The sequence below is a fragment of the Trichomycterus rosablanca genome, chromosome 27 (genome assembly GCF_030014385.1).
Source record: "Trichomycterus rosablanca isolate fTriRos1 chromosome 27, fTriRos1.hap1, whole genome shotgun sequence".
In the NCBI taxonomy this organism is placed as follows: domain Eukaryota; kingdom Metazoa; phylum Chordata; class Actinopteri; order Siluriformes; family Trichomycteridae; genus Trichomycterus; species Trichomycterus rosablanca.
In genome coordinates, this window is record NC_086014.1 from 11,505,951 (window position 1) to 11,518,237 (window position 12,287).

The window sequence follows — 12,287 nt, forward strand, 5'->3', positions numbered from 1 at the left end:
ATTAAATTGAATGTATTTATATCATTAATATTTTTAACTGTTGGATGTATGTGTGCAATGGATGTAACCTAAACATATGAACTCAGTTATTAGAATGGGTGTCCACATACTTTTCACCGTCTAGGGCATCATATACAATTAAATTCCTATTAATTTCAGGTTATGTTCTCAATATTTAGGCAGTCTATATTTATACCTACAACTGATGGCATACACTTATATTGGCTTACAATGCTAACCTGGATTCAGTGATTAACCAGATCCCTGTAGCTTTTGTTAACACTAAACTTTACCATGAAACATTAACTATTAAGAATCAAAATACAACAATTTACTGTAAATACTGCTGTAAAACTATATATGAATAAATCGAGTGAATTATTCTGTAATCATTTTCACATTTCTGAACAGTAGCAATAGCTCAAGCCCACCCATTTTGGTGCTAAAATCCTTACAAACGATTAAAAATAAAATATAAATATAAATGAAAAATAATAGTGAAATGAGAGGTAACACATTATGTTAAATCTTTAACATGAAATGCAAAACATCACACAAGCTAGTCAATAAATACAGCATATTTTGTTCCTATGATTCTACAGCAGAGACTTTATATAATCTAATAATCTCATTTTGCAATCGTTTTACACAGTATAACTTAATTATTAAAGAAGTTAAGCTAAGTGTTAAATGCCAGATCCTGTAAAATGAACCTGTTATTTTATTTAAACTATTTGTGAGAGAACTTGTCACTTTACTCAGTATAATACAGATAGGACACTGGAGAGGTTGGAGGTCGATGTTCAGGTTCTTTGGGCTGTGCTGTAGATTGCATCAGACCTGCAAAACATTATGGACATTAACATTTGTTAAGGTAATATATTTACAGTAACATATAGAACTTGAATGTTGTGATTTGCCACTGATATTTTATGTTACATGATTTTAGGATGAACAGCGATGATTATTTCATTCATTTATTCTTGTACATGTGAAGTGATTTATGATGTTTAAGATATTTTGCATTAAAACTGTTGACTTTAATTGGTTTAGCCATTCTAGCTTTTTTAACTGTAGTGGTAACCTGCTCACGCTAACCTACTATCTCTTGATGCATGCTCAATAATGCATAACGACCGATCACCGGCCATTGCATAACAATGAAATCGGTGATCAGGTCCATATGCAGATCACAATGACCATTAATTACCATGTGTGCCTTTCACATATGATTGGGGTATAGCTCCTATCACGGCATTGTAAGATGGTGAGAGGTGACTCTCAGGCCCCCTCTCGGTTCAGGGATGGTCGTTCCCTCTTCACCTACAACCTACTACCCGAGGTTCGAATCCCTAGCAAGCTATCTGTCAGACATGATTGGCTGTGTCTGAGCGGAGGGGATGGCCGAGTCCCTCCGGTGAATCAGATCACTGTCCAGACTATTCCTGCCTTTTGTGAAGTTTTGGAACTATATTAAGCACCACAAAACAGCCATAACAGCCCCCCCTTTTTTTAGGATGACTATAACTCAATTTGGGTGACCATCATTAAATATAATTGGTCATTTTCTGAACTGTCCTGTTCCATAAATGTAGCCGATTCGGAGTCTAAAACAATACACTGTTGACAAAGTATCCGGCAAACAACGTGTGAATTAGCGGTGGCTTTAGAGATGGTAGAAAAGTAACGTATTAAAAATAATCAACACCTATTGACCAGATTTTATCCCAACTGCCAGGAACCTGTAGCTAGCTATGTGGCAACCATACTTCTTGCAGTATTTAAGCATAGTAATACTCTTCTGCATGTTTTTGACCTGAGCCAGGGTTCAAACCCAGGTTTACAGGAACCCACGTGACAACAGTAACTAAAAACATTATTACATATATTTTCCTTGTTTGAAATAATGTAGTTTAGACAAAATCTAACATCATTATTCATCATCAACTTATGCTCTATAAATAGATATACTGTAACGTTCGTGATGTTTCCTGTAAGTGTTTTGACTCTCTGAGGCTAGTAGTAAGGTGTGTGTAGACACGACAGGACAGGCTTAATTTAGCATTCCGTTACACTTACTGAGCAGCTCTTGGTTGAGTGAGGCTCACTACAGCGTACTGTACTTCCCCTTCTTGTTCAAGAACATTTGGCATTTGCAGGGTGGAGTAGAGAGGCCGGTTCTGAGGTTGATTACGTGTGAAACGAACACTCGAGTAGAGAATCTCAGCCTGATCGTCTGTGTTAGAGTTCATGTCTGAGATGTTAGCATACACGGCAGCATGATCCTGCAGAGGAAAAAGAACTAATGAGAGAAATGTCTGGATTGTAATATTTAAGATTTATTTATTGTTAGTATCTCACCGTACTACTGTTGTTTTTACTTGTAGTATTGCTACTTTCAGCTGTTGCTGCTGTTGCTGCTGTTGCTGCTGCACAGATTGTGCTTCTCCTGTTGGAGTATCCAAATTAACATTAGCAGCTTAACATTTGAGTCCAGGACTGTAGGTCTTTAGACTTCAGAGTCTTGGCTTTTGACACCACTATACCCTGATTTTGGTCATGTATTTTGCAGTCAGTTCTTGATGTATTGGTTGATGTAAAGTTGATGTATTGGAAGAAGGGAAGCTGGAACAATGGGTAAGATCTGAGCGACTTTGACAAGGGCCAAATTGCGATGACTAGACTACTGTATGTAGAAGTTAGAACTTAGCAAAAGTGTGCCATGGAATGACAACCAGTGAACCAGTGCTACTTTTAGACTAGTAGTTAAAATGTCATGTTGGCGAAGATAGGAACACACGGTGCATCACAGCTTGCCCACTGCCGAAAGTGCCCAAAATACGCATGTGAGCATCTTGCACCTTAAACCCTGGAGCAAGAAATCCCATTTTCTTTTACATTATGTGGACAGCTGGGTGCTCGTTTATCGCTTACCTGTGGAAAAGATGGCACTATGACAGGCAAGCAATTTGGGAATTTGTTGCTCTGGGTAGTTCTGATTGGAAACATTGGGTCCTGGCATTACCCAGATTTTAATCTGATCTAGTGTCTGTGAGATGTGCTGGTCAAACAAGTCCAATCCCAGGCAGTTAGAAATCTGGTATCTCTAATTGAACCATTGATAACTAGACATGACAGCCGTGTAACTCTTAGCATCATGTCACATGTGATTCGCTTAGTTTATAAAGTACAAATAAACACAGAACCCTGTAACACTCTCTGACCCTGCTCTGAAATCTAGATAAAGAAACTCTTAATGTGGGTGGTGAGGACTGTGCAGTAGACTGACTGTAGAGCGTTTGTGTTATTTTCTGTTGGGTTGAGCTTTTACCTTGTCCACAGAACAGCAGCAAAGATGATCAGTAGAATAAGCATGGTGCATCCCAAAGCAGTGTATGTCTTAGCATGGTTATCTGTCAGTGAGGAGAAATCAGGATGTTACAAACACTAATTCTTGCACTAGAGTTAGAAAACACCCTGCTCAGGTTGCCAGTCCATCACAAGACAAACACAATCACACCTAGGGCAATTTTAGTATCTCCAATTAACCGCAAAGACTGCATGTCTTTGGGCTAGGGGAGGAAACCAGATCACCTGGAGGAAACCCACACGGACACAGGGAGAACATCCAAAGTCCACCTGGGAATTGAACCCAGGACCTCCTTGCTGTGAGGCGCCAGTGCTACCCACTGACCCACCGTGCCACCCAAATGCAGCAATATACTGTTATATTAAAGAATATAAATACTGTGATTTATTAGAATGGTGTTTTTAAGATATTACATGAATATTAGGACAGTAGTAGTGTAGTGGGTTGAGATTTGTGCAGTCAATCGGAAGATTGTCGGTTCAAATCCACTTACAGCTAAGTGTCCACTTACTTACGTTTGGTCATATTGTATGTGTTCAAACTAAGACATACCTTTCCGAGCTGACCATTCTGATGTGTCCAAGGATCCTAACTGATTTCTTGCTGTACAGTAGTAGACTCCAGCGTCTCCTGCATCTAAAGTTACATTTGTGCCATTTCCGATATGTATTACATCTCCTCCTGTTTTCCTGTACCAAGAATAAGAGCTGGTGGGGTTGGCATCACTTTGACAGTGCATAGTGATTGAGTTGCCAGATGCAGACCGGAATGTGGTCAGTAACGGGATTCTGGGAGCATCTAAACGAAAGACAGACGTATTAAAAGAAAAGAAATGAGCATGCAAACAATATCTTTGATGTGACTCAACTGAAGATGCTTTGCATTTATATAGAAATCTAAGTGCACTTACAGAGCACGTCCAGATGTGTGGGTGTAGAGTTCTGCTGTCCCTGCTGGTTGTGAGCGCTGCAGTAGTAGAAGCCGCTGTGCTGGGAGCTGATGTTGGTGATGGTGTAATTCTGATCCGTATTTAGCTGCACGTCTGTGTTTGCTTCCTGCTTGAACCAGCGGTAGGTGAGAACTGGAGGGTTTGCCTGGCTGCTGCAGATCAGAGTCACTGAACTCCCCTCTGCTGTCTCTTTAGAGGAAATGACCACTGCACTGGTGTTTTGGGGAGAGTCTGAAACAATTGGTGTTGGTTAACCAAATGGAACAGCTACGAACAACCATAAAGACCTACGAGAAGAGCCAAATCATTACGACCAGACAACTGGGTTGAAGTATTTTAACAGTGAGGGGTGCTCACAGGCAGCTGTGTTGAGTACCCACTAACAATGATCCAAGGATGGTTCTTAGTAGTAGTGTCCTGCTAAACGAGCAGAGCCACGGTCACTGACCACTTCTCACAGAGACATACTGCTAACCATGATAACAATCTCTCACCTCTGCAATTGCCTCCAACCAGTGGAGACCTCAATTCAACCCGTTTGACCTATCCCCCAACAGACACAGACGACTGGCTGGTTGATAGCACAGCTGAGTTTTGTTGAAAATTGTTCATCTTTAGTAAAAGAACATTCTAATTGATACATGTGACTTACAGAGCACGTCCAGATGTGTGGGTGTAGAGATCTGCTGTCCCAGCTGGTTGTGAGCGCTGCAGTAGTAGAAACCTCTGTGCCCGGAGCTGACGTTGGCGATGCTGTATTTCTGACTGTTTGCGACCTCTCTGTTTGCATTTGCTTCCTGCTTAAACCAAAAGTATTTGACAATGGGAGGGTTTGCCCCCAAACTGCTGCAGGTCAGAGTCACTGATTTCCCCTCCACGGTCACATTCGAGGGTAGAACGGCTGCACTGGTGTTTTTAGCAGTATCTGTAAAGGTTGTAATTGCAGCATCACAATGTGATATTGATTATTTATTTTCTATAGATATTATCAGGCTAGTGCACAAACATTTTGGCAAGCAGAGGGTAAACAGAAGAAACAAGCACTATTCCCAAAACCCGTATAAATGCTCAGGACTCTCACTCACACACTGGAGCAGAAAGGAGATTCTCATGGCCTTTAACAGCACAGCTGTAACTGACGGCACCATTCGCTGCAGCTACAGTGCAGAAGGCAGATTCACACCCAGTCACATGCCGTCCGTTCTGGTACCAGATGTAGGTGGGCTTGTTGTGTAGATTGCAGGAGGAAGTACAGCGCAGTGTTATTTTTTGTGCGTGTGATGGTGTCCTTGGAATGGTCACACTCAGGTCTGTTCAAAAGAATCAAGTAAATGCTTTGAGGGCAAATAGTAAATTCTGTGACCCTATTGCAAGCAGAATAGTTTTATTAACCTACCTGTGACAGAGAGAGAGACACTATGAAAAGAGCTAGCTTTGCTGTTCCAGGCAGTTACAGTAAGCTTATATCTTGCTGAGTCACTCACTGTAACGTTATTCAGTCTAAGTGTGCTCTGGTTATTTCTGACATATAAAAATTCCACTCGACCGTTAGCAGGACTTAGTTTGTCATCTTGTTTGTACCAGTCAAGCCGGGGATTGTACTGCCGATCAGGGAAGGTATAATAGCCATTTATGTCCACTGAAGATCCAACCAGAGCACACATAGTCTGGTAGAGGAAAGACACAGTCCAGCAGTTTGAACTCCAAACACCTAAAAACAAGCCAAACAAATGATCTAAGATGACTTACTCATATATTTAGTTGGTGCTTCATCCCAATCAGGGTTGTGGTGGGTCCAAAGCCAACCTGAAAAGGCACATGATGATAATATACCTGTAATAATGTGCCAGCACAGTGGGTTAATTATAAATTGAAGCTGTTTGTACCTTTTGTTGAGTTTTGGGTTAACCCTCATGTTCTGTTTGACAGCTCACGAAATATCTTTAGCCTTTTTTAATCAGCTTTATACTTCATGTCTTTTCTTAATGGTATAGAAAGTGCAAATAAACTTTTATATTCATATTGTGTTCCAGACATTCCCTGATTTATGTATCTCTGTTTGGGGTCTCATACATCAGCTAAAACACATGATTAAAGTCAAGAGCTTTTATATACCAATATACCAATCTCTATACCAATCTCTATACCGATTTCTCTGCAGTTAGTTTGCTTAATTAATTTGGTTAATTTTAAACTTAATGTTATTTAATTTTATCCACACAAACCCCCAAAAAACAAGAGAATAAACTTAATGCTAACAATGTTGAAGAACTTGAGGGTTTTTTGTGGTGGTTGTTTACAACACAGCCTGTAGGCGGAGATTAGCCATGCTAATGGAGTTATGCTAATGGAGAAGGCGGGATCATTCATAACACACAAACTCAAATAGAGGTCTGTAAATATCTCTAAAACTCTGAAAATACTTTGTAAAATGTGTATATTGGAGTTGTTTAAAGGTTATAACATTTCACTGAATCGTTTAAGCGTTAAAAAGACATTTAAAACGGTGTTATTTTGGTTAATTAGTCGACTAATTAATCATAGGAATGTGTGCTAATGCGCTAAGCTAAAGAGTGCCTGTTAGTAATACTCTAATAATACTCTAAAATGTATTTATTTACAATTGTTATAGTTGTTTAGAAGTAATGTCTAATGTTTTATGACTCTTATTCGAGATAAATTTAATGGAAGTTTGTTTTTGTAATTGATTGTTAATTGTTTCGTTGATTCAAACGTAGTGATTCATACTAAGTGATTCAGAGTCATTGATTCAAACGGTGATTCATCTCTGATTCAGTGAGTGTGCAGTACTGTGATTTGAGCTGTTTTGTGCAACATTTGTAATCGTGTATATTTGTATGTTCACTTCAATGTTTAATTCAGAATAACTGAGTTATTTTGTAGTTTCTATTGTTTATGCAGTAGATCATCAAACGACTGGATGTATGTGGGGGAAAAGACATTAAGTGGTTAAATTAATGTATGTACAGTGGTTGGACAAAATAACTGAAACACCTGTCATTTTAGTGTGGTAGGTTTCATGGCTAAATTGGACCAGTCTGGTGGCCAATCTTCATTAATTGCACATTGCACCAGTAAGAGCAGAGTGTGAAGGTTCAATTAGCAGGGTAAGAGCACAGTTTTGCTCAAAATATTGCAATGCACACAACATTATGGGTGACATACCAGAGTTCAAAAGAGGACAAATTGTTGGTGCACGTCTTGCTGGCGCATCTGTGACCAAGACAGCAAGTCTTTGTGATGTATGAAGAGCCACAGGGTATCCAGGGTAATGTCAGCATACCACCAAGAAGGACAAACCACATCCAACAGGATTAACTGTGGACGCAAGAGGAAGCTGTCTGAAAGGGATGTTCGGGTGCTAACCCGGATTGTATCCAAAAAACATGTTAAACGTGCACCTCGACTCTCCTGTTTCCACCAGAACTGTCCGTCGGGAGCTCCACAGGGTCAATATACACGGCCGGGCTGCTATAGCCAAACCTTTGGTCACTCGTGCCGATGCCAAACGTCGGTTTCAATGGTGCAAGGAGCGCAAATCTTGGGCTGTGGACAATGTGAAACATGTATTGTTCTCTGATGAGTCCACCTTTACTGTTTTCCCCACATCCGGGAGAGTTACGGTGTGGAGAAGCCCCAAAGAAGCGTACCACCCAGACTGTTGCATGCCCAGAGTGAAGTATGGGGGTGGATCAGTGATGGTTTGGGCTGCCATATCATGGCATTCCCCTGGCCCAATACTTGTGCTAGATGGGCGCGTCACTGCCAAGGACTACCGAACCATTCTGGAGGACCATGTGCATCCAATGGCGGTGCCGTGTATCAGGATGACAATGCACCAATACACACAGCAAGACAGCAAGGTGAAAGATTGGTTTGATGAACATGAAAGTGAAGTTGAACATCTCCCATGGCCTGCACAGTCACCAGATCTAAATATTATTGAGCCACTTTGGGGTGTTTTGGAGAAGCGAGTCAGGAAACGTTTTCCTCCACCAGCATCACGTAGTGACCTGGCCACTATCCTGCAAGAAGAATGGCTTAAAATCCCTCTGACCACTGTGCAGGACTTGTATATGTCATTTCCAAGACGAATTGACGCTGTATTGGCCGCAAAAGGAGGCCCTACACCATACTAATAAATTATTGTGGTCTAAAACCAGGTGTTTCAGTTATTTTGTCCAACCCCTGTATATATAAATGGTACATTGCTGTGTAATTGTGATTTTGTTTTGTATATGCAGCCACCCAGTTATTTGCTCAGACATTCATACCTAGGGGCACTGGGCAGTATTTAATCCACCTACTGTTTTTTGTAAGCTTATTATCATTATTTAACATCAATTATGAATGCAATACCAAAGTATTAGGTTGTTTCCCAAGTTTGTCTGTACTACAGTTTTCCCACAGCATGACTTTTTTTTGCATGTTTTCTCCAAGTCAGTCAGTCAGTAAGGGTTTCCTCTTCTGGCTATTATGGAGTCAAAGCTAGATGTACTAAGATGTTTGAGCATATTTTACATTAACTTTGGCTATGTTATGCAAGACAAAACTTTGCATGTTACAGTCCTGCCACAATGCCTGGCACCATGCCTCGCACCTCTAGTAATTATTAGTAAAAGGGGTTAAAGGAAGGACTAAAAACTCTCGGAAACAAAAATATAAAAACAAAGGTGTTGTCAAACCCTATAAGTAGTAATAGAAAAAGACCTGAGTGCTGTTTTGATGGCAAAGGAAGGTTGTACAAAATATTGCAGAGGTGCCAATAGTAGTGGCACATGTTTTTTTTAAAATCATTGTTCATTAATAAAGTATTTTTGTCCTAAAATAAATTCACCGAAAGTAAATTTATAGACATTATTTCTTACATTTTTATTTCGACTTCTTTACTAGGTGTTTTTGAGCTTATTCAAGTCCAGGGTATTTTTATCCACTTTTAATGGTTTATTATATATATGTAGTCCTAAAGAATTAATCTGTAGTTTGTTGTTAGGTTTATTGTGTCAAGCATTAATCTAAGCATTAGGTATGTCCCGATCCGATCTCAAAGATCGGGATCGGGGCCGATCAAGGCATTTTTTAACTGATCGGAATCGGCTTTACTAAACCCGATCCTAATCCCGATCTTTTGTTTTACATCAGCATGTTTGCTGTGTGGAAATACATTAAATTGGAAAGTGAAACAAGTCCAACAGCTAAGTGTAATGTCTGCAATGCGAGTGTTTCACGAGGCGGTGGGAGCAGAGCTGCGTTCATTACTGTAGAATTTTACTGTTTATATGGTGTGAGTCAAGGATCACTCCGGTTTACGAAACAACGTAGTGATGCACTCGTTTAATAAAGAAATAAATACACGCTATATTCACAAATTGTCGGGAGCAGAACACTTTATTAACTTCTTCTGTTACGGTACCGAATAGCGGACAGCTAGAGTCAAGCACGCTATTTCATGTTCTATGGAAGCCCCAAAGGGTCAAAACACACTTCGCATAGAAACGTCCATCAAACCACTGACACAATACAAGCACTTTAAGAACTGGCTTTCCTTCATAACAAAAGAGCCTTTCCATTTTATTTTGGTATTCAGGTTTTACTGTAATGCTTTTAAGTAACTTTTTTTCTTATATTCAAGTTAAGCTGCTACACAGAATTCTGTTCATTTTTAGTGTATCACTGCATTAAACAGATTTTTTTTCTTCGAATGTAAAGTTTAAAGTAAAACTGTAATTATCGCACTCATTTTGATTGATTTTGTAAAAATACAAAAACATTAAGCAATTGTTTGGATGCAGCATTTTTCCCTTCAGTACTGCAGAGCTATTCAGTTGTTAAACATTTACACTGGATTAATTTGAATAACTGTAATGTATTTGAAGTGTGCACTGTGTAAACAGTATTATCTAGTTCTTATCTAGACAGTATCTAGAAAATACAAGTATCGGTTTGAGAATTGGTATCGGATCGGGATCAAAATTAATGATCGGTATCGGGAACAAAAAAACGTGATCGGGACATCCCTAGTAAGCATAGTAACATAATGATTAAAAAGTGACGTTTTAAATGAGGTCTTACAGAGAGCAGTAGAGCGGAGGTTCTCATGTTTTCTTATGGCGCAGGAGTAGCTTCCTGCATCTCTGTTATACAGATTGAGTTGATTTCTATAACTTGTAACAACAGTCTGTCCATTCCTGTACCAGATGTATGTAGGGTTCAGCAGCGTGCAGGTGCTGGTACACGTCAGACGGTTGTTTGATTCGGTAACCTTCAGATCTGTAATGATAAATGTTTACTTTTATCTTTAACAGTATTCTGTCTGAATAGTTACACAAACATTTTGTATACTACAGAGCTGCTGAAATCCAAATAATAATTTAATGATATCAGTAATTTTATACATGTTGCTCTCCACCTCTAATGTAAATTTCAGGTTTATGTTTTTGTATGTATTTATTTACCTTTCTGTAGTTAGCATTAATGTACCAGGCATTGTTTGCTGGATGTTTTTCATTATTTATTGTAGCAAAGAGAGCAAAGTAAGAGCAAGAATAATAAAGCTGATATAATACAAATGTAAGCAAATACAGACCTGTTGGTTTTTTAACAAATGTAACCAGTGACAGGTTGCAAGTTGTAATCATAACTTAAAGTACTTCAGGGTATGTGATTAAGCGAATGCAGACTGCAAACAGATTATGTGGCCCACATCTTCTCTTTATATCTCTTTATATTTAAAGGTGGCTCACAATCTCTTTTTGCCTTGCTGTAGCTCTGTTCCAGTTATGTTTCTGATACTTTTTCTTTAGATCACAAGCTTCATTTGTGCATGGTTAATCATGATGTGTTTTAGTGTATGGTTAATTGTAAGGTGTTCTTGGGCGTGGTTAAAAGTGACGTGTTCTTGGGCGTGGTTAATTGTGGTGATATATCTTTTTATTTCACATAAATCACGTAGCATTACCTGTGACTGACAGAGTGACTCCAGGTTCACCAGTGTATTTGCCAGTAGGATCTTGAGTATAGAATCTGAACTTGTATGTTCCAGCGTCGCTTTCTCTCAGGTCATCGATTCTCAGACCGCATTTGTTCTGGTTGTTCTGTATGTACGTCACTCGACCTTTATACTCCATATCATCTCTCAGATCAAACGGTTCATCACCAAACTCTGGTTCCTTAACAAACCAGATCGTTTTTTCTACTGTGTAGCCTGTGGGGTATTTATATGTACAGGAGAAATAAATCGAGGCGCCTTTAAGACCGCACACAGTTTGGGAAGGGTAGGTCACGCCCCAGTCCTTTGACCCCAGTGCACCTGCAACATGTGGTTACAGACAGACAATAAACAAGAAAACACCATTTTTATTGCCTCTAATAACATAATTGTCAAAGTGAATTAAAGAAATCGTAATATCATAATATAAGATATAAACACTGCACTTCTGAAACTGAAAGAACGCAGTTGTTTAATACTACTAGTCAGGGTCAACAGTCTGAGCCCACTAGTGAACATGCTAATTTTTCATTTATTTACTTAATCGTATAAACAGCAGATTAAAATTCGAAACGTTAAAAAAAAAAAAAAAAAAGAATAATGTATGAATTTTAAAATCTGTAGTATTTGATCTGTTTTATGTACAATAGGTGGACTATGTCTGCAAATTTATTAGCATACGCCGCAGACATGTTACTTAGATCGCTGTACGGTTAACATCACACGACTCGATCTCTTGTAATCGGGAGTTCTTAAGTCGCTCCGGTTTACACACTACATGACTGAGAAGCGATAGGGGGTCACACACTACACCATTTATCACCAGGAGGAATCACCAGTTTTTTTTCTTCCAATCAATGATCCCAGTTGTTTGTGCACTGATATGTAGCGTATAAACAATAGGGAAAAAGAAAAATAATGGTGGGTGATGGAGGGGATTGGGATACGCCGCCAGCAGG

At 39.3% G+C, this 12,287-nt stretch overlaps 1 protein-coding gene across 1 annotated transcript; it reads right to left on the bottom strand.

The window, feature by feature from the left end:
• Positions 1–594: 594 nt before the first annotated feature.
• LOC134303874 (B-cell receptor CD22-like) lies at positions 595–11,533 on the bottom strand. The gene is made up of 11 exons (XM_062989328.1): positions 11,299–11,533; positions 10,413–10,610; positions 5,716–6,030; positions 5,405–5,629; positions 4,972–5,244; positions 4,281–4,550; positions 3,923–4,168; positions 3,332–3,413; positions 2,362–2,449; positions 2,080–2,285; positions 595–840 (listed from the first exon to the last, which is right to left on the bottom strand). Exons 1-11 carry the CDS (start codon positions 11,465–11,467, stop codon positions 804–806), a joined length of 2,109 nt encoding a protein of 702 aa, XP_062845398.1. The 5' UTR covers positions 11,468–11,533; the 3' UTR covers positions 595–803.
• Positions 11,534–12,287: the final 754 nt, after the last annotated feature.